We start from the raw sequence: 27,697 nt of genomic DNA on the forward strand, positions 1-27,697 counted from the left end.
TAATATATAAGACTCCTGTGTTACGAAAACAGCTCGCTGTGTAAATGTATGAGATGAGAACCATCTTGTATTATACATATTTTATATATAATGTATATTTTAATTTTGGTCACTGGTGTCTCGGTGATATCTAGGACAGCGTGTCCGTTTTAAGACCCCTGGTTTAATCATGCTTATGTTTCATGAGAGCAACCGGCCTAGCCAGCAATGAGTGTAATGTTATCTGCATTTCTTTTTATAACTTAGCAAAGACGAACCTACACTCACTACATGCCACCCACCATCTATAGGTACAGAGCGAGGAATGATGGGCATCAAATGTAAGTCACTGCTTTTAATGTTTAACTTAGTGGACTTTTAATATCTCAAGCACTCTGGCTCCTATTTTGTGGGGCACAGTTTGTACTAAGCTTCAAATGACTAGAAGCATTGTCGTGGGGGACCCTGTGTTAGTTGGGTGGGGGGCCCCATCCTAAATAACTGCTCCATACTACTGGCAGCCTTAATCTGGCCCTGCATATATCCCTAAGATGCTGTTACTTTATGTCATTAGACCCCCGGTCAGACCAGAACTGGAGGCATTAATATGGATATTAAAATGTGCTTGTATTATGTCTGAATGACGCCTAAGGCTCAGACCTTATAGTTTCGACAAACATTTTATAAAGTATAAATATCTGGTTTTGCTGTACATGTGGAAAATAGAAGGGAATTTTCTGACTGAAATCGGTGATAGAACGGACTTTGTGAGAAAACAAAGTAGTCAACCAGGAAAATGGTGCTTTTCACCATTTCTGCCCATTTTATATAAAACTTCCAAATAAAAGGATATAAAATAAGAAAGCCTCATCTGAAGGGTAGAAAACCAGTCGATTCAGAATGTGTCACAAAACTTAGTTCTGTTCAGGAAAGCGGACACCATGCCCAGGCAAGTACAATCGACCTGGCATTATTTGTCACTTGAGGAAACCTTCAGACTCCTTGGAGATGTTGCCCTGGACATGACCCTGGTCTGCCAGCCTGTACTTACCAATACACAATAACAGGGGTTAATTTCTGAAGAACTTGCACAATCGTCTTGTGACAAATAAAGTGAGGAGAAATAGCTTTATCTTTGATTAAACAATTTCCTGACCTGCCCACTAGGCGGAGCTTTGGGCGGCATTGTGCTGAAGACTGTTAATAAATAAGAGTTCTCCTCAATCCCTGCCTGGAGCATCTCAGGAACTCGTCACTTATCGGTCCACTTTATCAGCCACTATGTCAGTCGGACCCATCTTCAGTCCTGTGAGTATAGTGCAGGGTACAAGTTCTGCCCTTTACTTCTTTCTACAATGCATCTCCTGCCAATATTAGGAAAAGTCCCACTGTCCGACGCATATTGTATACATATAATCATTCTTGCATTTATAGTATAGGGAGCGCAGTTGTTCACAATCTAATTCTAGTTCAGGTCACGTTGTGATAATTTTTTTTGGAAGCTGAATATATATCATATCTTAATTCTGTATTCCCAGGACTTGGGATGTGTGTGTGTGCGTGCGTGCGTGTGTGTGTGTGTGTGTGTGTGTGTGTGGCAGTATATAGGCTCTCACACCACATAAGGGTCATATATTTGACATATGCTTATACGAATTTATCTGTGTATATATATATATATATATATATGTGTGTGTATGTATATATATATATATATATATATATAGATATATATATATACTGTAATACTGAATGACGTATATTAATTTGTGCAAGGCTAACTGGAATCCTCGTAGAGCAGCTTTAATGGTTTTACAGAGTTGCTTAAATAGCAATTCCATAACATCATTTTGCAGCTTTCATTACAAGCAGGAGACTCATGATAACAGCCCGGTAGGGAATTTCACAATCCTCAACTTGCCCATTATGCCGTGCAGCGGTGACAGAGGCGCCTGTGATGTGCTGATATATGTATCTTTTTTATGTAAGGAATGTCCGTCCATGTGTCCACAAAGATTTAGCTCAGAATGGAAAATATTTGTTGTAAACAATGGTAGATATTTGGTAACTTTTTTTTTCTGCAATTCTTAGAATTTTCTGTAAACAGTTTTTTATGGAATGATTGTACTGACTTTTCTTGATAGAGTGCTGTCTTCTTGCTCTGAGGTTATTTGGTTACAGCAAATTTATGTTATTGTTTTTTGTATAATTGAAAGTTATACAATTTTCCAATATACTCTTTGTATTAATTGCTCATGGTTTTCAAGATCTCTGCTTGTTTTTAATCCGTAGGAACATTCATTGTTTACTTCCAGTGATGAACGAACAGGTGCTGGGAATCTTAGGGCTAGTTCACATGGAGTATTTTGGTGCTGATTTTGCCACGTAAACATTGTCGGAGACAGCGCTTAAAAACGCCTGAAATCGCCTCCCATAGATTTTCCTGTGAGCGGTTAAATACTTTGGCGGGGAAAAGAAGCGACATGCACTTTCTTCGGGCATTTTCCCATTGACATCGGTTTTTGCCCGCAGCGCTCATTGGCTGTGGGCGAAAAACGCCGAGAGTGTTCTGCCGGCAGGTCAAAATCTGCATCAAAGTTGAGGCAGATTTTTCTGCCTGCAAAATACTCCGTGTGAACAAGCCTTTACACCTCTTGCACATGACCGTTCGGGCTGTTATGGTCCGTGTGTCTGCCACATTTCCCGCTCTGTACCGTGGCCGGTCCGGGAAATGCGGCCAACACTCGGACCGTTTTCACGGCCCGATCTCGGTCGTGTGCAACTGCATTTAGAAGACACGGCTCTGATACACATACTGTAACGAGCCGTGCACCTGTGTATCCATCATATGACAATGGACAGAATTTTATCCACTGGAAGCAGTGGCGTAGCTAGCAGGGAGGCAGAGGGGGCGGTGGCACGGATCCACTGAGACGGCAGGGCCCAGTGGCAGGTGGGCCGGTACCCAGCGGTGGCATGTCGGGGTTTCAACTGTATCTCCGCCCTCAGTAGTATACGCTGTTTCTGTAACTGCTATGCCGCTGTTTACTTAACTTCCACGATGCTGTATACATAACTTCCATTCACAGTATAGTGCCCCCCACACAGTATAATGCCCCCAAAGCTGCCCAACACACAGTATAATGCCCCTATAATGCCACCACACCGTATAATGGAAGTAAACGATGAATGCTCCTACTGAATAACAACAAGCAGAGATCTTGAAAACTGTGAGGAATTAATACAGAAAGTATATTGGAAAATTGTATAACTTTTAGTTATTCAAAAAAATACATTAATTTGGTAAGACTTTTGCTACTATCTGCATACAACTATATGAGACTAAAATGACAATAGCAGCAATACCTATTGTAAATGATGCTACCTGCGGCATTTACAGATTGTGACCTCGATAATGATGATTATCAATGATAAAAACAGCTCATGATGGATCAAATCCTGTTCGTTTCTATGGAAAAGTACATCAGTCTTCATCAGTTCTGTTCAGATAATTTTTTTTGCAGGATCTGTCATGATCAGTTTTTTTTTCTTCATTGAGGCCAAAGAATGATGGATTGAAAAAAACTCATGCAAACTGATATCATTCTTACCATCAGTTTACATTCTGTTCTTTCCATCAGATTTCCTTTTGTTTGTGATTCAGAATAGAATTGCATGCTATACTTATATCGCATAACAAAAAGAAAACCTGTCAGACCCATCATAGGTCAATGGGGGAATAAAACTCATTATAATAGATCATTATGTATCATGCCATAACAATCGTAGATCCTGTAGAAATGGAAGCCAATGACTCCAGTGTGAAAAAAAAGTACCCATACACATTAAACCAGTGGTCCCCTATCTTTCTTACCTTGAGGGGCACATTCAGCACTGAGAGATGGTCACAAGCCACATTCAAATAAAGAGATGGCAGAAGCCATATAACCGATATACAGTAGCGTAGATAGCGGGGGGGGGGGGGCAGGGGAGTTGGTGGCCCCTGGCCCACTAAGGTGGCCACAACATAAAACCAGCCACCGCCACCCCCTCCTGCACAGTCCGTGCACGACCATTCAGTGCCTAACAATGACACTGATTGGCAGGGCAGAATGATTTGCCGCGCCAATCAGCACCTTTCAATGATGCTAGCGCTTCTGTTGTTGAAAGGCGCTGATTGGCGGGGCAAGTCATTCTGCCCTGCCAATCACACCGCTTGCGTCATTCAGCCCCAGCAGACCTCAGAAGGGAGCAGGCCAGCATTCATTGATACAGGACGGCGCAGGACTGGGATCAAGGTGAGTATGTAAAGTTTTTTTTTTTCACTTAAAAGTGTGAGTGCCATTATCTGAAGGGGGAGCTATATGTGGGGCACAAACTACATGGGAGCTATATGTGGGGCACAATCTACAGGGGAGGCTATATGTGGGGTACAATATACAGGGGAGGCTATATGTGGGGCACAATCTACAGGGGAGGCTATATGTGTGGCACAATCTACTGGGGGAGCTATATGTGGGGCACAATCTACAGGGGAGGCTATATTAGGGCACTATAAATGGGGGGCTGCATGTGAGGCACTATATACATGGGGGGGCTATATGTAGGGCACTATCTACAGGGGGCTATATTTGGGGCACTATAAATGGGGTGCGATATGTGGGGCAATATCTACAGGGGGCTATATGTAGGGCACTATCTACAGGGGCACCATATGTGGGGCACTATCTACAGGGGGGCTATATGTAGAGCACTTATCTACAGGGGGGCTATATGTAGAGCGCTATCTACAGGGAGCTATATCTGGGGCACTTTCTACAGGGCACTGTATGGGGGCACTATCTACAGGGAGCACTGTGTGTGTGGGATACAGTGTATGGTGCTATTATAATCAAGGACAGACGCTAGGCACGTCTGCCAGAGCAGAGCACACCTCTAATGCTGCCCGCCAGAGAGGAGCAGAAGAAGCCTGCGTGTTAGAAGAGAGGATGAGCAAGCACCCCTCATCAATAATGAATGGATTATCCACCGGATAGGTCATTAGTGTATGATCGGTAGGGGTCCGACACCCGAACCACACACCGATCAGCTGCTCCGGCTGCTCCTAGCTACTGTCACAGAATAGCGACCGAGCTGCAGTACTGTAGCTCTGCTTCTATTCAAGTGAATAGGAGCAGAGCTGCAGTTCTGCAGTACAGCCGCTATTCAGTGTACGGAGCCGTCTGCTTCTGGCTCCATATACTACATACTGTGCAATAACATCCGGTGCCTGCAGGCAGCCGGAGCAGCTGATCGGTGCGGGGTCTGGGTGTCGGACCTGCAGCGATCATATACTGATGACCTATCCGGCGGTTAGGTCATCAGTTGTCCGGACAACCCATTTAAGTTTCTAAACTGCACTGGAAAAAGAAAGCTTTTATGCCCCTTTTACACTGTGAAAAGGTAATGATGTTAATGACGTATTCCATTAATACACCACGTATACATTTTCTTTTATTATCGAAGTCAGTTGTGTGATATATGCAAATGTTTGTTTATATGTTTGAATCCTTTTTTTTCCCTTTATGTATATTTCAGAAATTTAACTAAAAAGGGTTTAGCAAACATATACCATACTTATGCGTAGCTTTTATAAGTTATAGGTGCCTAGGCTGGGTTCACACGTCGCGGTCAAAATTCTTTTTTATTCTGTGACTATGGCAAAACCACACTGTTTAGCCACAATTTTTGCAAGGTCACGTTAAAATGGTGTGGAATTATCACGAATTGTGGCAGAAATTCATTTTGAACACGACATGTGAACCCAGCCTCACTCACTTTTGCTAAGACATTTTCAATTCATAAGGCCCCATGTAGGAAACGCACTTGGGTGTTTTCATAATTGTATTCTTTATTCTACAGCCTGTTCCATTCAGCACCTATTTCCCCAATGGCGTTAACAATGGCACCATGGTTATTGTCAGTGGCGCTGTCCTATCTTCAGGGGACTGGTTTGTAATTGTTTTAATTTATGATACATTTTCTATTTAAAAAACACATCCAGCATACAAACATGTAAGGCTAAATAGAAAAGAAAATCACTTAGGACCCGTTCACATTCGCGTAAGAGACTCTGTTAGTGGTCTCTGTCTTACCGCATTTACACCAACGGGTGTCAAATCGGCCGTGAAAAAAGGCTGATTATCCCTGTCGTGTGAATAAGCCCTTAGATCCGTTTAGAAAATACCGCAAACAATATCTATGTTTTCCGGTAAGACCACGGGCGCCGCTACGAAAACCTGACAGAATCCATTGAAGTCAAAGAGTTCTGTCAGGTGCCGATAGTGTCCATCATGTAACGGAATCTGCGATTCCAGTATTTTCGTTGTTCTGCTCCTCTGACGAGCAGAACAATAGAAACACTGACGCAGGTGTAATCAGGCCCTTATCTAGTTATCCTAGGGTGGCTGAGGCCATCTTGCTCCCTCTCATGCTGACATGCTGGAAGTGGTGAGAATGTGGGCTGCCAACACTTGTAGTCCATGTAGTGACACAAGATTTGTGCCTGTCACCTGCAAGTAGCAGTGTTGCTGTTGGTATGCATACCTATTCAGGCTGCAGCTATAACAGGAAAAATTATTATTCACCAAGAAGTAGTCATTTTTTAATTATTTAGAATAAACATCCGGCGGGACCATTCTAGCCATGAACAATACTTCTAGGATACCTGTGTTTGTTTTTTTAGTTTTTTTAGCATACATGAAAATCTATATACGTGGATTATTTTTTTTTTTTACATGATAGGAATCAATGGTTTGATGTATGCAAACACATTGGAGGAAATTTATTTAGCAAAAAAAACGCACGTAAAAAAATGCCCCTGTAAAAAGAAGTAGCATGTCACTTCTTGAGCCGTTTTTGGAGCTGTTTTTCATTGTGTTAATACGAAAACAGCTCCAAAAACGGCTCAAAAAACGCATCAAAAAAACGTTTGATGCTTTAAAAACGTCTGAAAATCAGAGGCTGTTTACCCTTGAAAACAGCTCCGTATTTTACAGCCTCTTTTACTTGAGCGTGTGAACATACCCTCACGCTACGTGGGAACCCAGCCTAAAGCTGAAAATGAAGCTCCTTTTCATTTCAAGCTTCTTTTGAGGCTTTTTTCAGGGTATGTTCACATGTAGTGTTTTCAGAAGTTTTTTCGGGCTGTAAACGCCTCAAAAAACGCCTAAATAAAACGGAAGCTGAATGCCTCCAAACATCTGCCCATTGATTTCAATGGGAAAAACGGCGTTTCGTTTAGAGTCAGGGTCTGTTTTCCCTTGAAAAGAGCTCCGGATTTTATAGCTGGTTTTACTTTAGTGTGTGAACATACCCTAAGAGAAACCTATTTATACAAGGCTATTCTTAAAAAATGATGCCCCAATTTTAGATCTAAAAAATTCTATACTAATTGTACACCGGATTCACTCCCTACAGGTAACTTGTATATTATTTGAGATTTAACATTAATTAATAATGACGTTTTTCATTTTTTTTCGAACTTAGGCCACTTTTAGGTTGGCTATACACATCACACATTACACATCGCTAACTTGTTTCATATTGGGGTGCAGAATTTTATGCAGATTTTGAACAAAAGCCAGAAGGGAATCCAGGAGGAAAAAATATAAGTTCTTCCTTCATATTTCCCATTACTATTAATACCACTTCTGACTATGGCTTAAAAATCTGCAACAATACGTGATGTGTGGATCGAGCCTTACGCTTCGTTCACACCTGCGTCAGGGTCCTGTTATGATGTCCCGCCGGAACTTCCCGTCAGAACGGGACCCTGACTGACACAAATGGAAACCATAGGTTTCCTTTTCCATCACCATTGATTTCAATGGTGACAGATCAGGTGCCAATGGTTTCCGTTTGTCTCAGTTGTGCAATGGTTCCGTCGTTTTGACTGAATAAATAGCGTAGTTGATTCCATCAAAACGACGGAACCCTTGCAAACTGAGAAAAACATTGAAATCAATGGTGATGGAAACGGAAACCTATTGTTTCCGTTTATGTCAGTCAGGGTCCCGTTCTGACGGGAAGCTCAGACGGAACGTCAGAACGGGACCCCAACACAGATGTGAATGAAGCCTTACAAGGCCGCATTTTTGTCAATATTTTGCATCAGTAACGGTCTACTCACACTGCGTCAAAAGCATTTCCCAACTTGTACCTCCAATGTGGGTCTCTAACATATCCCACTTTATGCGTATACAGTGGCATACGTCATCCATAGGCTTCCATTGTAGAAAAAAAAATGTAAACTGAGAGGTATACGTTTTTTTTGCAGGATGCCTCTGTATGGAATAGCGCAGTCAAGTTTGAAATTCCACACAGATATAGAAAAAAGTTATACCAGCCCAATAGATGACAAAAGGTCATCCTTTTGGCATCAATCAGGTGAATGTGGCCCTATGCCTACGTACGTCATACGTGCCAGAATTTTCCTGCTCAGCACCAGAAACTTGTATAAGACGCAGCATGTAGAGGGAACCCAAGGGGGCGAAGCGAAGAAGATCAGTGAAGTTTTCTTTATTTTATGACTGATGCAGGGGAAGGGTGGAGCATGGCCATGGTTGTTGCACCACATTTGTGGAGCACGACCGAGCTAACGGCCAACAGGAAGGTGCAACAGATTCATTAAGAGAAGTGCGCCTGTTTAAAAATCTGTTACATCTATATCCAGCGTACCCGAAACCTAAGACCGGCATATGAAATGCCAGTCTTAGTTAATTTGCCCCTAAGTCTCCAAAAGGGGTTGTCCCAGTATTAAATGTTATTGCAATATAAACAGAATACAAATGAATTTGTTTTGTAATTTACCTTATGTTACAAAAATGCTCCAGTTGCGAGATACTCCCTTCACTTCATTGAAATGGCGCAGTCGACTGCGCTATTGATTCCGTCCAAAACTATGGAACCCTGTCACAACGGTGACAAACGGAAACCATTAGCTTGGTTTCCGTCACCATTGAGTTCAATGCTGTGGGAAACGGAAGCTTAGATTTCAGTTTGCCTTTCGATCCAGGGGTTAACCCGACGGAAACCTCAGACGGAAACCCATCAGTGGAAAGCGACGGTGATGTGAACAGGCCCTTAATCTGTATGTTCTACCTTTGTAAATGTTTCCTAATTTTAATTTAAGAAATTGCATTCATAATAACGAATATATTTTCCTTTTAGTTTTGAAGTGAATTTCAAGTGTGGTCAAGCTGAAAATGATGATATTGCCTTCCATTTCAAACCACGTTTTGATAGAGGACATGTTGTTTGCAACACCATGGAACATGAAAAATGGGGGAATGAAGAGATTAAGTATGAGCTGCCATTTCATAGGGAACAACCTTTTGAAATTCGGATCCTAGTTACAAACAATGACTATAAAGTAGGTTTGCATAAAAAAATGGTGTCATTTTATTTAAATTTGTTCTTTGCAATAGATTTATTCTTCTCCCTTCTCTGGAATACCACTACTGATATAGGACGTATGAATCTGTTAGCCATACACATGCTTTAATTAGTGATAGTCAACCTTAATATCTTATAACCTATGTGTTTGAGGAAAAATATATATAAAATGAACCCTTCGCGAACCCTGAGCGCGCTACATATGCCGTGTGTGTCGGCAGTATTTTACAGCGGATACCTGGGACTAACAGCCGGGAGCAGCATTCGCGCTGTTCCTGGCTGTTTAACCCCTCAAATGCTTGAATAGAGGGGGCGGTCCCCTCCGACAGCTCATCGCCCCCGCAGTGAGATCGGGGTGTGACGACGGTTGTTATGGCAGCCCAGGGGCCTAATGAAAAACGGCCACATAAAATAACGGCCGCGAAAAAGGACGTTTTTGGAGACGTTTTTCATTGACTCTATGGAAAATAGCTCCAAAAACGGCCATAAAAAACGCAGCGAAAAACGCAGCGAAAATCACGAGTGGCTTAAAAAACATCTGAAAATCAGGAGCTGTTTTCCCGTGAAAACAGCTCCGTATTTTCAGACGTTTTTGACTCAGCGTGTGAACATACCTGTGTGAACAGAAGCCTGTAAAAATGACAATATGCTGCAATACGTTAGTATTGCAATATATTGTACCAGCGATCTAACGATCGCTGATTCAAGTATCCTAGAGGGGCTAATAAAGTGTGTGAAAAAAAGTTATGAGTAATGAAAGAAAAATATATATATATATATTAAAAGTAAAAAAAAAAAACCTTTTCTCATTTTCCCCCTAAAATAATGTAAAAAATAAAAAAGTAAATAAAATTGGTATTGTTGCGTCCATAAAAGTCTGAACTATTACAATACAGTGTTATTTAATGTGCACGGTGAACGCTGTAAAAAAAAAAAGTAAAACACCCAAATCGCTGGTTTTTGGTCAAATTTTTTTTAAGAGACAGTGATCAAAAAGTTATACGTACCAAAAAATGGTACGATAAAAACTACAGCTTGTCCCACAAAAAATATATCAAAATGTGGTGACACAAAACATTTTTTTTTTTTAAGAATAAGTTTATTATCAATAAAAGTAGTAAAATATAAAAAAATATATATAAATTTGTTATCACCGTAATCGTATTGAGCCTTAGAATAAAGATAAGTTGCCATTTTTAACGCACGGTGAAAGCAGTAAAAACGAAACCGAAAAAACAATTGAGGAATCACAGTTTTTTCCAACTTCAGCCCGCAAATAATTTATTTTCCAGTACATTATATGGAACAATAAATGGTACCGAAAGGAACCAACTCCTCGCACAAAAAATAAGCCCTCACACCACTCTATTGACGGAAAAATAAAAAAGTTATGCCTCTTGGAATGCGGGGAATGAAAAACGAAAATGAAAAATAAAAAAATGGTCCCGAAGGGGTGCATTTCTGTTGTATACTGATGTATACCAGCTGGGAAAAAGCACTTGGAAAAGAACTGACCTTAAAGTGTATCTCCACCTTCTATAATCATGTCATTTCTTGGTCCAAAATGATGTGCTGATTTCTTAATATATCTTCACACAGGGCGGATACGCTGCGTAAAAGCACACAGCGTATCCGCCCTGGGCGCCGCAGAGAATCCGGTCAGAAAACTGCACCAAAATGTGGTGCAATTTTTCGGCCTGGAAAGTCCGCAGCGAAAAAACAGCGTATAAAAAATGATTCATACTTACAAACCCATTGCGACGCATCCATCCTGGGATGATTTTTCATTCCATATGGCCACTGCAGCCTGCAGCGGTCACATGGGATGAAACGTCATCCCAGGAAGCCAGCCTGGACAAAGAAGCAGAGAATTCTGGGTAAGTATAAGGTGTTTTTTCTTCTGAGTTGCGATTTTTGCAGTGGAAACGCAGCTTTTCCGCCGCAAAAATCGCAACATCTGCTATTTGTTGTGGGTTTTACCTCCCGATTGGATTTAATGGGGAAAACCCGCAACACATAAGCAGCAATTAGAATAGAATTAGAATAAAAATAGAATTGACATGCTGCAGATTAAGAAACCGCACTGTGGGTCAATTTCTGAGTGTTTTTTCCGCTCAGCATTTACGCAGCGTGTGGATGTGATTTGTTCATATCTCATTTACTTTGCTGCTATTGTATTATGATGCGGATTTTCCGCAAAAAATTCTGGTGCGGAAATTCTATAGTATTTCGTCGTGTGAGCTTCCCCTTATAGTGGTCGAGCTCCATTTTTCTGATACAGAGCTCCAAGCAACCTACATAGACAAAGATTAAATGCTGTCTTGCTGGTTACCCTTCCCCATGACTCTTGCTGCGTCTGGCCTCTAAGGGTATGTTCACACGGCGGGGGTCCGTAACGGCTGAAATTACGGGGATGTTTCAGCCTGAAAACATCCCCGTAATTTCAGCCGTACCGGCATGTGCAGGCGCTTGAACGCCGCGTCAATTACGGCCGTAATTAGCGCTGCTATTCATTGGAGTCAATGAATAGCGGCTCCAATTACGGCCAAAGAAGTGACAGGTCACTTCTTCTACGCGGGCGTCTATTTACGCGCCGTCATTTGACAGCGGCGCGTAAATATACGCCTCGTGTGAACAGACAAACGTCTGCCCATTGCTTTCAATGGGCAGATGTTTGTCAGCGCTATTGAGGCGCTATTTTCAGACGTAATTAGGGGCAAAAACGCCCGAATTACGTCCGTAAATAGGCCGTGTGAACATACCCTAAGGAAGATGCATGAGCAGGACCAGTGAGGTATGTTACAATATTGTTACAGTTGTAGAAGGAAGGTTTCTCATGTATATGGGGAAGTTTAGGGAGATAGCTGTTCAGCTGATAGCTATCTAAGGCTTCGTACACATCTGTGTCAGGGTCCCGTTCTGACGTTCCATTGGAGCTTCCCGTCAGAACGGGACCCTGACTGACACAAATGGAAACTATAGGTTTCCGTTTCCATCACCATTGATTTCTATCACCAATGTTTTCTGTTTGTCTCAGTTCTGCAAGGTTTCCGTTGTTTTTACGGAATTAATAGCGTAGTCGACTACGCTACATAGACTACGTAGTCGACCTTTTTATGTCCCCCAATAGCCTGTATCTAAAATGTCTTCTCTTCCAGGTTTCTGTGAATAGACATAACTTTTTGGAGTATTATCACAGAATTCCTCTGCACCGAGTCAACACTTTAGCAATAAAGGGCTGTGTTAGTCTAATCTACTTTGAGATACAAGCACAAGGGGTAAGTAATATTGTACAGATCTGTTTAAATAGTTATAATTCTTAAATTCTTAAAAAAAAAAAATTCTAATTACTCAGAATTTTTTCTTTAGGGCAGGTTCAGATGTATTGATAAGAATCTGCACCGCTTCTGCATTGGAAAACCAAATTGCAAAAGCAGGAAACAAATACGCTAGACGTCACTCTGTGTAAGCGATCCAAATGTATTCACCTGAGTGGCGGCGTTTATATTCCTCCATTTTTCTCCAATGAAAAATAGCCAGGAATACATTTAGGATCTGGTATGCTGCAGTAGAAAAAACAAAATTATAATTGCGATCTTAAAAAATACTATTTACACACATTAAAGCATCTGACAAAATGCAACAAAAACGTACCCTTAGACTTTAGATGGTAAAGTATAGTAAATATTACATAAATCAGAAATCAATTACTGTTTTTTTCTTCTCTAGGGTGGACATTTAGCAGTCCTAAATGCCGATACAGCTTAAAATAGTTTACTATACTTTCCGCAAAATGTCTATATCCTGTGTGGCCACACGTGTCATCCTGCATATCCAACCTCATATTTAACAGGTGTCCAGGTTTACTTGAGACAGTTCTGGATTCCTGAATAATGATTTGATCTGTGATCCTTTCTATCTTCTTATTCATTGTTGATGTCTAAATGCAGAGATTGGTGCAGGATGAGATAGATATATGTAAGTAAGTGCTGACTGGCTGCTCACATGTAGATTTGCGTTTGAGATAAGTGTGGTGTATTATAGTGCACAATGGCTGCCATAATTATAATAGTCTGTCCAGACAATAGCTATTCCCCCTCCACTGCCAAGAACAATCAGATCAGGAGCTGCATGGCATAATGATATTCACTCTAGTCCATTCTTGCATGCTCTTCTTGTTCTCTTCTTCTTTTTTATGTGGGGGTCTGACTGTGGGGACCTTCCCTGATCCTGAGAATGAAGGGGTTGCTGCAGTGGTGTGGTGTTGTGGCCCCTTCACAGTTTTTACCTGCATGGTGGTGCTCCCCACCACCTGCTGTGTAGGGCACTGCGGCATAGCCCCAAAGTGAATGGGGATATGCTGCATTTCCCTGCAAAGCGAGTGGCTGGGAGCAACGTTGTGCAGAGAAAAACTGTGAAGGGTTGTTGAGGGACCCGGCCGTAAAACCCCCACTGATCAGAAAGTGATACAGGAAGACAAGCAACACTCTCTCCAATGATTGCGTTAAAATGGGTGCACAAATCCTAGCCTCCAGGACGCATGAATCAATGTCAGAGCTACGCAGGGGTACTTTGTCTTACATGGACGTCAAATAAACACATTTGTGAAGGATATCACCTATATTGGAGTGCTGACTTTAATCAGAAAGTAGTGGCATATCCTAGCCATATGTCATTACTTTCTATGATGGGAAAACCCTTTTTTATTTATTTTAGTTCAGTCAAACATACACTATATGGCAAAAAGGATGCGGACACCTGACCATCACACCTACAGTATATGAGCTTGTTGGACATCCCATTCCAAAACCATTTGCATTAATATGGAGTTAGGCACCCATTTGGTGGCTATAACAACCTCTGCTTCTGGGAAGGCTTTCTACAAGATTTTGGAGTGTCTGTGACAATTTATGCCCTTGTGCCTTTCAACCAAAAGAGCATTTGTGAGGTCTGGCACTGATGTTGGTCAAGAAAGTCTTGCTCACAATATTGTAGGCATTCCAATTCATGCTATAGATGTTGGATGAAGTTGAAGTCAGGGCTCTGTGCAGCCACTCAAGTTCCTCCACATCAAACTTGTCAAGTTATAGCTTTATGGAGATCACTTTGTGCACACGGGCAAAGTCATGCTGGAACAGGAAAGGGCCCTCCCCAAACTCTTGCCACAAAGCTAGAAGCATAAAATTGTCTAATATTTCCTTGTGTGCTGTAGCAGCATCCTGGTGTAACAACAGCTCAGCCACTAAGTATTAGGCCAGTTTTCATGGTCTACCATTTTGTGGCTGAATTGTTACTCCATGACGATGCCGCCTCACATTAATAGAGCTTACACTTTCACCGAGCTCTTGAGTACAACTCATACTACTACCAATGTTTGTCTTTGGAGCTTGCATGGCTATGTACTTGTTTGCAATGAATGTGGCTGAAACCCCTGCACCCAATAATTAAAAGGGGGGTCCACATACTGTACGTTTGGCCATTAATTGTATTTTGCTGCCATCTGAGAAAAAATAATAGACAGATGTGTGCATTTTTAGGGACAAAAAAAAGTCTATTTTACTTTCAATAAAGACAATTGTAATTAAAATGACTTCCAAGTAAAAAAAAAAAATAGATTTATTTCAGATAATTTACAGATGTGTTTTCTTTGCAGTCTACACTGGTTAATCCTGGCGTGTTTCCCCCAGCAAATTATGTAAGTACACAATGTAGAGCTGTACAGTGTGATTATATATATATATACACTACCGTTCAAAAGTTTGGGTTCACCCAGACAATTTTGTGTTTTCCATGAAAACTCACACTTATATTTATCAAATGAGTTGCAAAATGACTAGAAAATATAGTCAAGACATTGACAAGGTTAGAAATAATGATTTTTATTTGAAATAATAATTTTCTCCTTCAAACTTTGCTTTCGTCAAAGAATGCTCCATTTGCAGCAATTACAGCATTACAGACCTTTGGCATACTAGCTGTTAATTTGCTGAGGTAATCGGGAGAAATTTCACCCCATGCTTCCAGAAGGCCCTCCAACAAGTTGGATTGGGTTGATGGGCACTTCTTGCATACCATACGGTCAAGCTGCTCCCACAACAGCTCTATGGGGTTGAGATCTGGTGACTGCGCTGACCACTCCATTACAGATAGAATACCAGCTGCCTGCTTCTTCCCTAAATAGTTCTTGCATAATTTGGAGGTGTGCTTTGGGTCATTGTCCTGTTGTAGGATGAAATTGTCTCCAATCAAGCGCTGTCCACAGGGTATGGCATGGCGTTGCAAAATGGAGTGATAGCTTTCCTTATTCAAAATCCCTTTTACCTTGTACAAATCTCCCACTTTACCAGCACCAAAGCAACCCCAGACCATCACATTACCTCCACCATGCTTGACAGATGGCGTCAGGCACTCTTCCAGCATCTTTTCAGTTGTTCTGCGTCTCACAAATGTTCTTCTGTGTGATCCAAACACCTCAAACTTCGATTCGTCTGTCCATAACACTTTTTTCCAATCTTCCTCTATCCAATGTCTGTGTGCTTTTGCCCATATTAATCTTTTCCTTTTATTAGCCAGTCTCAAATATGGCTTTTTCTTTGCCACTCTGCCCTGAAGGCCAGCATCCCGGAGTCGCCTCTTCACTGTAGATGTTGCACTGGCGTTTTGCGAGTACTATTTAATGAAGCTGCCAGTTGAGGACCTGTGAGGCGTCTATTTCTCAAACTAGAGACTCTAATGTACTTGTCTTGTTGCTCAGTTGTGCCGCGAGGCCTCCCACTTCTCTTTCTACTCTGGTTAGAGTCTGTGTGTGCTGTCCTCTGAAGGGAGTAGTACACACCGTTGTAGGAAATCTTCAGTTTCTTGGCAATTTCTCGCATGGAATATCCTTAACTTCTAAGAACAAGAATAGACTGTCGAGTTTCACATGAAAGCTCTCTTTTTCTAGCCATTTTCAGAGTTTAATCGAACCCACAAATGTAATGCTCCACATTCTCAACTAGCTCAAAGGAAGGTCAGTTTTATAGCTCCTCTAAACAGCAAAACTGTTCACAGCGGTGTTAACATAATTGCACAAGGGTTTTCAAGTGTTTTCTAATCATCCATTAGCCTTCTAACACAGTTAGCAAACACAATGTACCATTAGAATACTGGAGTGATGGTTGCTGGAAATGGGCCTCTATACACCTATGTAGATATTGCATTAAAAACCAGACGTTTGCAGCTAGAATAGTCATTTAGCACATTAACAATGTATAGAGTGTATTTCTGATTAATTTAATGTTATCTTCATTGAAAAAAACTGTGCTTTTCTTTCAAAAATAAGGAAATTTCTAAGTGACCCTAAACTTTTGAACGGTAGTGTGTGTGTATATATATATATATATATATATATATATATATATATATATATATATATACAGTGAAGGAAATAAGTATTTGATCCCTTGCTGATTTTATAAGTTTGCCCACTGTCAAAGACATGAACAGTCTAGAATTTTTAGGCTAGGTTAATTTTACCAGTGAGAGATAGATTATATTTAAAAAAAAACAGAAAATCACATTGTCAAAATTATGTATATTTATTTGCATTGTGCACAGAGAACTAAGTATTTGATCCCTTTGCAAACAAGACTTAATACTTGGTGGCAAAACCCTTGTTGGCAAGCACAGCAGTCAGACATTTTTTGTAGTTGATGATGAGGTTTGCACACATGTTAGATGGAATTTTGGCCCACTCCTCTTTGCAGATCATCTGTAAATCATTAAGATTTCGAGGCTGTCGCTTGGCAACTCGGATCTTCAGCTCCCTCCATAAGTTTACGATGGGATTAAGGTCTGGAGACTGGCTAGGCCACTCCATGACCTTAATGTGCTTCTTTTTGAGCTACTCCTTTGTTGCCTTGACTGTATGTTTTGGGTCATTGTTGTGCTGGAAGACCCAGCCACGAGCCATTTTTAATGTCCTGGTGGAGGGAAGGAGGTTGTCACTAAGGATTTGACGGTACATGGCTCCATCCATTCTCCCATTGATGCGGTGAAGTAGTCCTGTGCCCTTAGCAGAGAAACACCCCCAAAACATAATGTTTCCACCTCCATGCTTGACAGTGGGGACGGTGTTCTTTGGGTCATAGGCAGCATTTCTCTTCCTCCAAACACGGCGAGTTAAGTTAATGCCAAAGAGCTCAATTTTAGTTTCATCTGACCACAGCACCTTCTCCCAATCACTCTCAGAATCATCCAGATGTTCATTTGCAAACTTCAGACGGGCCTGTACATGTGCCTTCTTGAGCAGGGGGACCTTGCGGGCACTGCAGGATTTTAATCCATTACGGGGTAATGTGTTACCAATGGTTTTCTTGGTGACTGTGGTCCCAGCTGCCTTGAGATCATTAACAAGTTCCCCCCGTGTAGTTTTCGGCTGAGCTCTCACCTTCCTCAGGATCAAGGATACCCCACGAGGTGAGATTTTGCATGGAGCCCCAGATCGATGTCGATTGACAGTCATTTTGTAAGTCTTCCATTTTCTTACTATTGCACCAACAGTTGTCTCCTTCTCACCCAGCGTCTTACTGATGGTTTTGTAGCCCATTCCAGCCTTGTGCAGGTCTATGATCTTGTCCATAACATCCTTAGAAAGCTCTTTGGTCTTGCCCATGTTGTAGAGGTTAGAGTCAGACTGATTAATTGAGTCTGTGGACAGGAGTCTTTTATACAGGTGACTATTTAAGACAGCTGTCTTTAATGCAGGCACCAAGTTGATTTGGAGCGTGTAACTGGTCTGGAGGAGGCTGAACTCTTAATGGTTGTTAGGGGATCAAATACTTATTTCTCTGTGCACAATGCAAATAAATATATACAATTTTGACAATGTGATTTTCAGTTTTATTTTTTTATATAATCTATCTCTCACTGGTAAAATTAACCTAGCCTAAAAATTCTAGACTGTTCATGTCTTTGACAGTGGGCAAACTTACAAAATCAGCAAAGGATCAAATACTTATGTCCTTCACTGTATATATATATATATATATATATATATATATATATATATATATATATATATATATATATATATATATATATATATACAGAAAGAATCGAAGATAGGAGCAGCACTGTGGTTCCACGCCTGGTAAGGCCGGTGCTATGCTTCAAACACAGGAGTGACCTCTCCTTGTATAATATACATTAAAAAAAGAGAGAGCGAAGCAGCAGTCAAAAATAATTGGGTTTATTCATCCAACATCCACTACTAGAAGTATGTGTATATAATTAAAGAGGTCCGGTCTGATCTCTTGATATGTCTATTTAATAAATGTGTGTACTCCCCATAAAAAAACAATCCTGAAGCATCTTTTCTTAGATGGAATAACAGAGGAACATTGCACATTGTACAGTTCTAAGATACGATGCTCCAGCATTGTTATCTCATTGGGAATACAAATTTTTGGGGAAAACCAACATGTCAGGAAAGCTTACATGTTCCCATTAACCCCTTACCGCTGCAGCTAGTTTTGCCTTTTTTACAGTGCCTTATTTTTCTACACGGCGACTTTGGCCAAAACACAGGTTGCATGGCCAAAGATCGCTGTTCCCCGCTGTCTGTACCGCAGGCAATAAAAGTCATTGTGGTCGCTTTGAGACTTGCAAGTTGCCGCGACGCCACAATCGCAAATAATCCAAACCTGCTGGATTTCTTGCGACAGTAATGTTGCAGCAGCTTGCAATCTTTGGCCGTGCGAACTGTGTAGATGGCTCTGGAAACCTCTTAAATGGTGCTACATCTAAGGAGTAAAATTAGCAGGATCGGAGTTATCTCTGATCCTGATGGTTACAACTATCAGTCACCTCTGGGCTCTCGTAGGGATCACGCGGGCACTGCTCCTGTGCCCCTGTGATCACCTTGACTTACATGTACGGCGTGGTAAGTATGTTACATTACTTTATGGCTTAGTCAACTAATTCAGTATGTCTTTTGATCACAATAAACTTGTGGCATAATACAATAATGGGCTATGGAGGACAGCCTTAGTTTACCATGTGGTACAGGACCTAATAATTAATCCTACTTTATTATTCAATCAGGCAATCCCATACACATCTATCATCTGTGGAGGCCTGTTTCCCTGCAAGGTGATTGTCATCAGAGGAGCTGTTGGTGCACACCACCCTAAAAGGTATTTATATCCTGTTGCTTATATGGCACCAACATATTCATTAGCGCTGTACAGACATGATCACCCACATCAGACCCTGTGCTCTATGTCAGATGTGCAATCAAAGTGTGTAGGTCTGGATAAAATTATCATTATTGCTAAATGTATCTGTCCATTAGTACCGTTGTGCCCTGTTATTCAATACTTAAAGACAAGAACTTTCTTATTGGCCAGTAGTAGTAGCCCCAGAAGGAGGCACAAAAAACAAGCCCACATAACATTGGGTGTACATCACCTATCAGATACATGTATTAGCTAGGGAAGAGAGAGAGCAATATAATATGTGAATTAAAATGGAAAAAGCAAAGTCACATCAGCGAAACGCACATCGGGAAGCCATACTGGCAGATAGGAAGGGAAAGGTAATACATAACCAGGGACAGATAGAATTTTAATAGCAACAATCGGCCTATAATCTCTATCTGGGTATATATCTGCAGGGAGTTTAAGATAGGGTAACACTGCTTCTTACAATAAAGGGTGTTTGATTCCTACAACAGACACACAAAGTACATCATATCTGGCTATCCCTGCTCGTTGCATGCAGGAAATCCCAGATGGGATAATGCCGTTACTTACAACAAATGGTGTTTACTCTTAATCACAGAGACAACTGTAGCCGGTTAGTGGCACCCGGACACCACATAAAATAATACAGTGAGGAAAGAAATTATAATTTGCTTCATGCAGGGGTATTAATTAATAAGTGTGACCCAACATGGATAATAAGCAATAAGAATATCTGTCATTTACATGAGCCATTTTAATACACACACATAAATATATATACATATATATATATATATATATATATATATATATATATAAAATCACACACTCATAATAAGATATTCCAGAATTCGAGGCTTGTTGACACTATACACAATAAGGGTATGTTCACACGGCCGATTTTCGACCGTTTTTCAGGCCGTAAACGCCCAAAAAACGGCCAGAGAAACGGAAGCATTACGCCTCCAAACATCTACCCGTTGATTTCAATGGGAAAAACTGCATTCTGTTCCAACGGGCCATTTTTTTACGCGGCTGTTTTGAAAAATGGCCGCGTAAAAAACGGCCATGAAAAAGAAGTGCAGGTCACTTCTTGGGACGTTTTTTGGAGCCGTTTGTCATAGACTCTATAGAAAACAGCTCCAAAAACGGCCGTAAAAAACGCAGCGAAAATCGCGAGTGGCTTAAAAAAATTCTGAAAATCAGGAGCTATTTTCCCTTGAAAACAGGTCCGTATTTTCAGATGTTTTTAGTCTAGTGTGTGAACATACCCTTAGTGTGCAAAAATCCAGACAAGTGGCAGTGATGTTGCAAGTATAATAGGGAACAACCAGTCCTATCATTTATAGAATTATAACATACATACTTTTGACGGAGATGTTTTAAGTGATTGAAGCTTACTTTTTAATGCATATCGCCAAGATTATTTTAATTGACATATTACATTGCTCTCCCTTATGTTCATCTTCCCTAACTTATACATCTACCTTGATCTATTGCCACCTTGTGGCCCTGGCTCTCCTCACCAACATCAGAATGGTCTTAAACTTCTTTGTTCAGTTGTCTATTGTTTTCCTGTGGCAGTAAAGTTCTTCACTATTGGACAACCTCACCATCTTGTTTCATTAGCTCTGCTACTACCTGTTCATATTGGCAACAAGCTACTGCTCTCTGGAGTTAGCCCACCAATGCAGAGCATTTATAGTATGTTTGTGGTTCTAACTCCTGCAGCTGCTACTTGTGGGAATTTACAGAAGACATATCTGTACAGGTGTCATTGAAATAAATGATCCTGAATCCTTTAGTAAACTCCTGAGCTCCTCCTAGTGTTGGCTGCAGGCAGCCAGAATTTTATCACAATCAACTCTATGGCTGTGTGCACGTTCTTAGATTACCAAAAGCAAAAAAGTTTTCATTTCAACATAACAAAAGCAAAGTTTCGACCATAGTGTGGGTCTTTATCAAGCCTTGATAACAACCCACACTAGGGTCGTAATGTCGTTTATGTTATGGTAAAATAAAAGGTTTTTTTGCTTTTGATAATCTAAGAACAGTGTTCTGCGGTTCTTCTTGGAATTGTGGTTATAGAGGAGTTATGAGTCGGCTACAGCTTGACACTGCTTGCACCGTGTTATATTTTTGAAGACTATTTTCCATGTTTTTTGGACTGTGATGTACTGCTGCTCTCTTTATTTCTCTGGCTGTGTGAGACGAAGCAGGGCATTTGGAGCTCAGTTACAGAAAACCAAGCTGTGTCCCCTTCATAGATATATTTAGAAGGGAGACGTATAAGAAATAAATATGTGAAATAATTGTATTAACATACTTTTACAAAACTTATCTACAGCTTTCAAGTCAACCTGAAATTTTCTGGGGGAATTGCCTTTCATTTCAATCCAAGATTTCATCAATGCACTATAGTCCGAAACAGTTTTCTCAATAACAGTTGGGGAGAAGAGGAACTGGAAATGCCAAGCTGTGGAATGAGCTTTGCACCTGGACAGAGCTTTGTGGTAAGTGTAGTCAGAAATGGTTATACAGTACAGTGAAAAAGATTTAGGCAGTTGTGGAAAAATGCTGCAAAGTAAGAATGCTTTAAAAAATAGAAGTGTTAATAGTTGTTTTTTTTCTATCAATTAACAAAATACTAAGTGAATGAACAGAAGAGAAATCTAAATGAAATCAATATTTGGTGTGATCAGCCTTTGTCTCCAAAACAGAATCAATTATTCTAAGTGCATTTGCACAAAGTCATGGATTTTGTAGGATTATAGTCAGGTGTATGATTAACCAATTATACAAAACAGGTGATAATGATCGTAATTTTCATATGTAGGTTGAAACATAGTCAATAACTGTAATAGAAACAGCTTAGGAGGCTTAAAACTGGGTGAGGAACAGTCAAACTCTGCTACAAATGTAAGGTTCTGAAAGTCATTTTCATGTCACCGGTCAACCATGGCAAGACTGAGCACAGTAACAAGACCAAAGCAGTTATACTGCATCAGCAAGATCTCTATCCGGACAAAGATTTCAAAGCAGACTGGGGTTTTAAGATGTGCTGTTCAAGCTCTTTTGAAGAAGCACAATGCAGTGGTTGGCCAAGGAAACTTAATGCATCAAAGACACATCATGCTTACTTCACTTCGAAATCGGAAGAGGTCTAGCAGTGCCATCAGAAACCAGTGGAAACCATGTACACCCATCTACTGTTCGGAGGTCTAACCAAAGGTGGTCTTGATGGAAGAATTGCGGTCAAAAAGCCATACCTTCGACGTGGAAACAAGGCCAAGCGACTCAACTATGCACGAAAACATAGGAACTGGGGTGCAAAAAAAATGTCAGTAAGTGCTCTGGACTGATGAGTCTAAATTTGAAATATTTGGTTGTAACAGAGGGCAGTTTGTTCGCCGAAAGGCTGGTGAGCGGTACAATAATGCTCCCTATATGCTAATTTGCTGTAACAAAAGATAGGAGGGTTCCTCCAGCTCACCTTGTCACGGGTATAATTGATAGCGCACGGATCCTCGTGTCGGTACACGGCTTTGCAGAGACAGAGAAAATAGGAGTAGATGGGTCCAGCGCTGGGTATCGTGTGACTGTTAAAACAGGAAACTTCTTCCAAGATTTATTGTAAACCATTAAAAACAGTGAAAAAAGAGATGAATGGGTTTGTCCAGAGTACAATGGAAGATTCAGCAGTATAGGCGGTGCCTACGCGTTTCAGACGCTCCCTGCGTCCTTAATCATGGCTTGTCTTGTGGACCTTGCTTTCCTGCCTCTGATGCAGATCAATCAGTGCAAGGCAGCTTGAGGGTAGTTCACGCCCTGTTGGCTAATTACAGCAAATTAGCATATAGGGAGCCAACACAACAGTGGGCCATATCTCTGGAACAGGGGGTGAGGGTGTCCAGGAGAAAGGAAAAACAGCACTGGAATCACGGAGACAGCGCTATTCAGGTCAGTTAATTAGTTCAGCTTATATGACTTCGTGACAGGTCCTCTTTAAGAACTATCTTCAGCGTAAAGAAGAACAAGGACCACTGGAAGTGATATGGCTGATCTCAACATCCTCGAGTCTATCTGGGATTACATGAAGAGACAGAAGTATTTGAGGAACCCTACATCCACAGAAGATCTGTGGTTAGTTCTCAAAGATGTTTGGAACAACTTCATGCCTGAGTTCATTCAAAAACTGTATGCAAGTAGAAGAATTGATGCTGTTTTGAAGGCAAAGGGTGGTTACACCAGATTTTGATTTATATTTCTTTTCAGTTTATTAACTTTTCATTTTGTTGATTGATAAAAAAAACAAACATTAATATTTCTGTTTTTGAAAGCATTCTTACTTTGTAGCATTTTTTCACAATTATGTGGAGAAATGTGCAATGGAATTTGATTATCCTTTCATCTAGAATATCTGCTATATCAATTTTCTTCACAGATGGAAATAGTTTGTGAGAACCATCATTTTAGAGTGAATGTGAATGGGAACCACGTGTGCAACTTCAATCATCGTGTGCCACATCTCCAGCAAATAGACACTCTGCAAGTTGAAGGCGATGTTGTGCTGCAGCACGTTCAAATTTAGACAGCGATTGATTTAATTATTGTACTCAATTACAGCTTTTCTCAATGATTATCACTTTGCTACATCTACAGTATATGTTTACCATATTTTACATATTAAAGCAAACATGTAACATATATCATTGTTTCATAGGAAATATTATATTCATAATTAAAAGGTAAATATATAACCTGGAAATAAAACCTAAAATTTGAATCAAATTGCAAATGTTTAATTCAATTGTTTGCCTTCTTGTTTTATATACATAGTGACTTCCGAAAGTATTTACCCACCACTCCCCCTCCCTGGTGTTTTGTCTGTTTTGCTGCCTTGCAACTATTTGATTTACTTCAAAATGCCTACCACTTTAAAGGTGCAAAATATTTTTCACCGTGACACAACAATAATTAAGACAAATAACGGAGGGCTTTAATGTGGAGAAGTATTAGCCCCCTGAAAGTCAATATTTTGTGGTACCACCTTTTGCTGCAATTACAGATGCCAGTCTCTTGGGGTATGTCTCTTTTAGCTTCACACCAAGACACTGGGATTTTTGTCTATCCCTCCGGGAAAAACTGCTCCAACTCCTTCAAGTTACATGCGTTGTGTTGGTGTATGTCCTCAAGTCCTGCCACAGTTTCTTAATTTGATGGAGGTCTGGGCTTTGACTAGGTCATTCCAAGACATGTAAAGGTTTCTGCTTAACCCTTTCCCGACATCCGCCGTATATATACGGCGCATGTCGGGTGAGAGAGTATGGAGCGGGCTCACAGTTGACACTTCCGGGTTACGAGCGGGATCCCGCTTGAGCACAATCCCGCTTGTTTAACCCGGTAAATGCTGCAGTCAATAGCGACGGCTACATTTAAATGACTAAAAACAGGGGGCAGCCCCCTGCAATGTTCCAACGACCCCCCGCAGCGAGAACGGGGGGTGCCTTTGGTTGGCATGGCAGCCTAGGAGCCCGATGAGGGACCCTAGGTTTGCCATCTTTGTACTTCTATGAAGCCCTGCCGAGACTGTCAGTATCACGATATACTTCAATACATTAGTATTGCAGTATATTGTGCAAGCGATCCAGCGATTGCTGGTTCAAGTCCCGAAGGGGGACAAGTAAAATACAGTAATATAAAGTTTTTAAAAAAACTTAAACTTTAATTAAAAGTAAAAAAAAAACAGCCTTTTCCCATCTTCCCTCAAGTACAATGTAAAAAACAAAACAAAAACTAACATAACTGGTATTGACGCGTTCATAACTGTCCGAACTATTACAATATATCATTAAATAATCCGCATGGTGAACGTCGTAAAAAAATAAATTATTTTAAACATCAGAATTGCTGTTTTGTGGTCACTTCATCTCCCACAAAATATGAAATAAAAAGTAATGAAAAAGTCTAATTTACCCCAAAATGGTACCAATAGAAACTACAGCTCGCACGCAAAATAAAAAGTTATGGCTCTCAGAATATGGCGACAAAACTCTCAACAATCAGTTTTTCATTGTAGAAGTAGCAAAACATAAACTATATAAATTTGGTATCGCTTTAATCGTATTGACCCGCAGAATAAAGTTAATATTCGGTTTGTACCGCACGATGAACGCCGTAAAAACAAAACCACCCAAAAGTTTGAGGTATCAGTTTTTTTCCTATTCCACCCACCAATATGTTTTTTTTTCCAGTTTCCCACTACATTATATGGCAGAATAAATGTTTCTGTGAAAATTTACAACTCATCCCGGAAAAACAAGCCCTCATACGGCAATATTGATGGAAAAATAAAAAAGTTACGGCTTTTGGAAGGTGGGGAGGAAAAAACAAAAGTGAAAATATGGAAAATGGCTGCGGCGGGAAGGGTTTAACCCCTTAAGGATGCAGCCTAGTTTGGGCCTTAAGGCTCAGAGCCCATTTTTGAAATCTGACATATTTCACTTTATGTGGTAATAGCGTCGGAATGCTTAAACCTATCCAAGCGATTCTGAGACTATTTTCTCGTAACACATTGGGCTTTATGTTAGTGGTAAAATTTGCATTATATATTCAGTGTTTATTGGTGAAAAATTTCAAAATTTAGAGAAAATTTATAAAAAATAGCATTTTTCAAAATTTTAATGCACCTGCTGTAAAACAGATGTTTATACCACCCAAAATAGTTACTAGTTCACATTTCCCATATGTCTACTTTAGATTGGCATCGTTTTTTGAACATTCTTTTATTTTTCTTGGACGTTACAAGGGTTAGAACATAAACAGCAATTTCTCATATTTTTAAGAAAATTTCAAAAGCCTTTTTTTAAGGTACCTGTTCAGTTCCGTGGCTTTGAGGGGCCTATGTATTAGAAACCCCCATAAAACACCCCATTTTGAAAAGTAGACCCCCTCAAAGTATTCAAAACAGCATTTAGAAAGTTTATATAACCCTTTAGGCATTTCACAGGAATTAAAGCAATGTAGAGGTGAAATTTGAAAATGTCATTTTTCTTGCTGAATTTCAATTGTATAAAAAAAAATTCTGTAACACAGAAGGTTTTACCAGAGAAACACTACTAAATATGTATTGTCCAGATTCTGCAGTTTTTAGAAATGTCCTACATGTGGCTCTAGTGTGCTCGTGGACTAAAACACAGGCCCCAGAAGCAAAGAAGGACCTAGTACATTTTGAGGCCTCTTTTTTTATTAGAATATATTTTAGGCAGCATGCCAGGTTTGAAGAGGTGTTGAGGTGCCAAAACAATAGGAATCCCCCAAAAGTGACCACATTTTGGAAACTGTACCCCTCAAGGAATTCATTTATGGTTGTTATTACCATTTTAACCCCACAGTTTTTACACAGCACATATTTGAATTAGGCTGTGAAATTAAAAAAATTAAATTATTTCCAATAAGATGTCATTTTTCAGGGGGGCGTGGCTTGGCAGCCGACGGAAATGGCAGCATAATCACCGAGCTCCGGCACACAGTGAATAAAAAGCGACAAATAGCCCTAATAACTTTTCATCAGCGGGTCGAAATATCCATCTTACTTACTTTACATCATGGTGAGGGGAAAGAAATCGTTGAAGGCGGCGTGAGTCAGTCTGGAATCCTATTTTGAACGGGACCGCAGCAGAGATGGCGGAGAGGCAAGCTCCGAACCCCGTTCACATGGACTTAGAGAGGCATCTGAAGAAAATCCGCCGGAACCAGATGAGGCACAGATAAATTCTGAAATATCCTGCAGTTCTAGTACAAAGAGTCCCCAAAGCGCACTGGCGGGACAGAGCGAAAAGGCGTGAAACAGAGATGAGGAGACTAAGATGGCGGAATCCCCTCAGGACCGCATGAGAACATCGCCGAGATCATCCTCAGGCAGCCTTACCACCCAGACCGTTCGGGGGATAACAGCTACGGATGCAGGGGTGAGTGAGGTTCATCCCTCAGACCATACGCTTACCTTACATAACGAAGGCACTGACTTGTTTGAGAATATATACACCTCTGACTCCCCG

The 27,697-nt window shown here is 40.6% G+C and overlaps 1 protein-coding gene across 1 annotated transcript; it reads left to right on the forward strand.

The window, feature by feature from the left end:
* The first annotated feature begins 1,198 nt into the window (after positions 1–1,198).
* On the forward strand, positions 1,199–24,356 carry LOC142742748 (galectin-9-like). Its single transcript, XM_075852835.1, has 8 exons — positions 1,199–1,287; positions 5,881–5,969; positions 9,190–9,391; positions 12,573–12,692; positions 15,068–15,109; positions 19,498–19,589; positions 21,985–22,150; positions 24,082–24,356. Exons 1-8 carry the CDS (start codon positions 1,261–1,263, stop codon positions 24,226–24,228), a joined length of 885 nt encoding a protein of 294 aa, XP_075708950.1. The 5' UTR covers positions 1,199–1,260; the 3' UTR covers positions 24,229–24,356.
* The last annotated feature ends 3,341 nt before the right edge of the window (positions 24,357–27,697 follow it).

The sequence above is a fragment of the Rhinoderma darwinii genome, chromosome 2, assembly GCF_050947455.1.
Source record: "Rhinoderma darwinii isolate aRhiDar2 chromosome 2, aRhiDar2.hap1, whole genome shotgun sequence".
Classification (NCBI taxonomy): domain Eukaryota; kingdom Metazoa; phylum Chordata; class Amphibia; order Anura; family Rhinodermatidae; genus Rhinoderma; species Rhinoderma darwinii.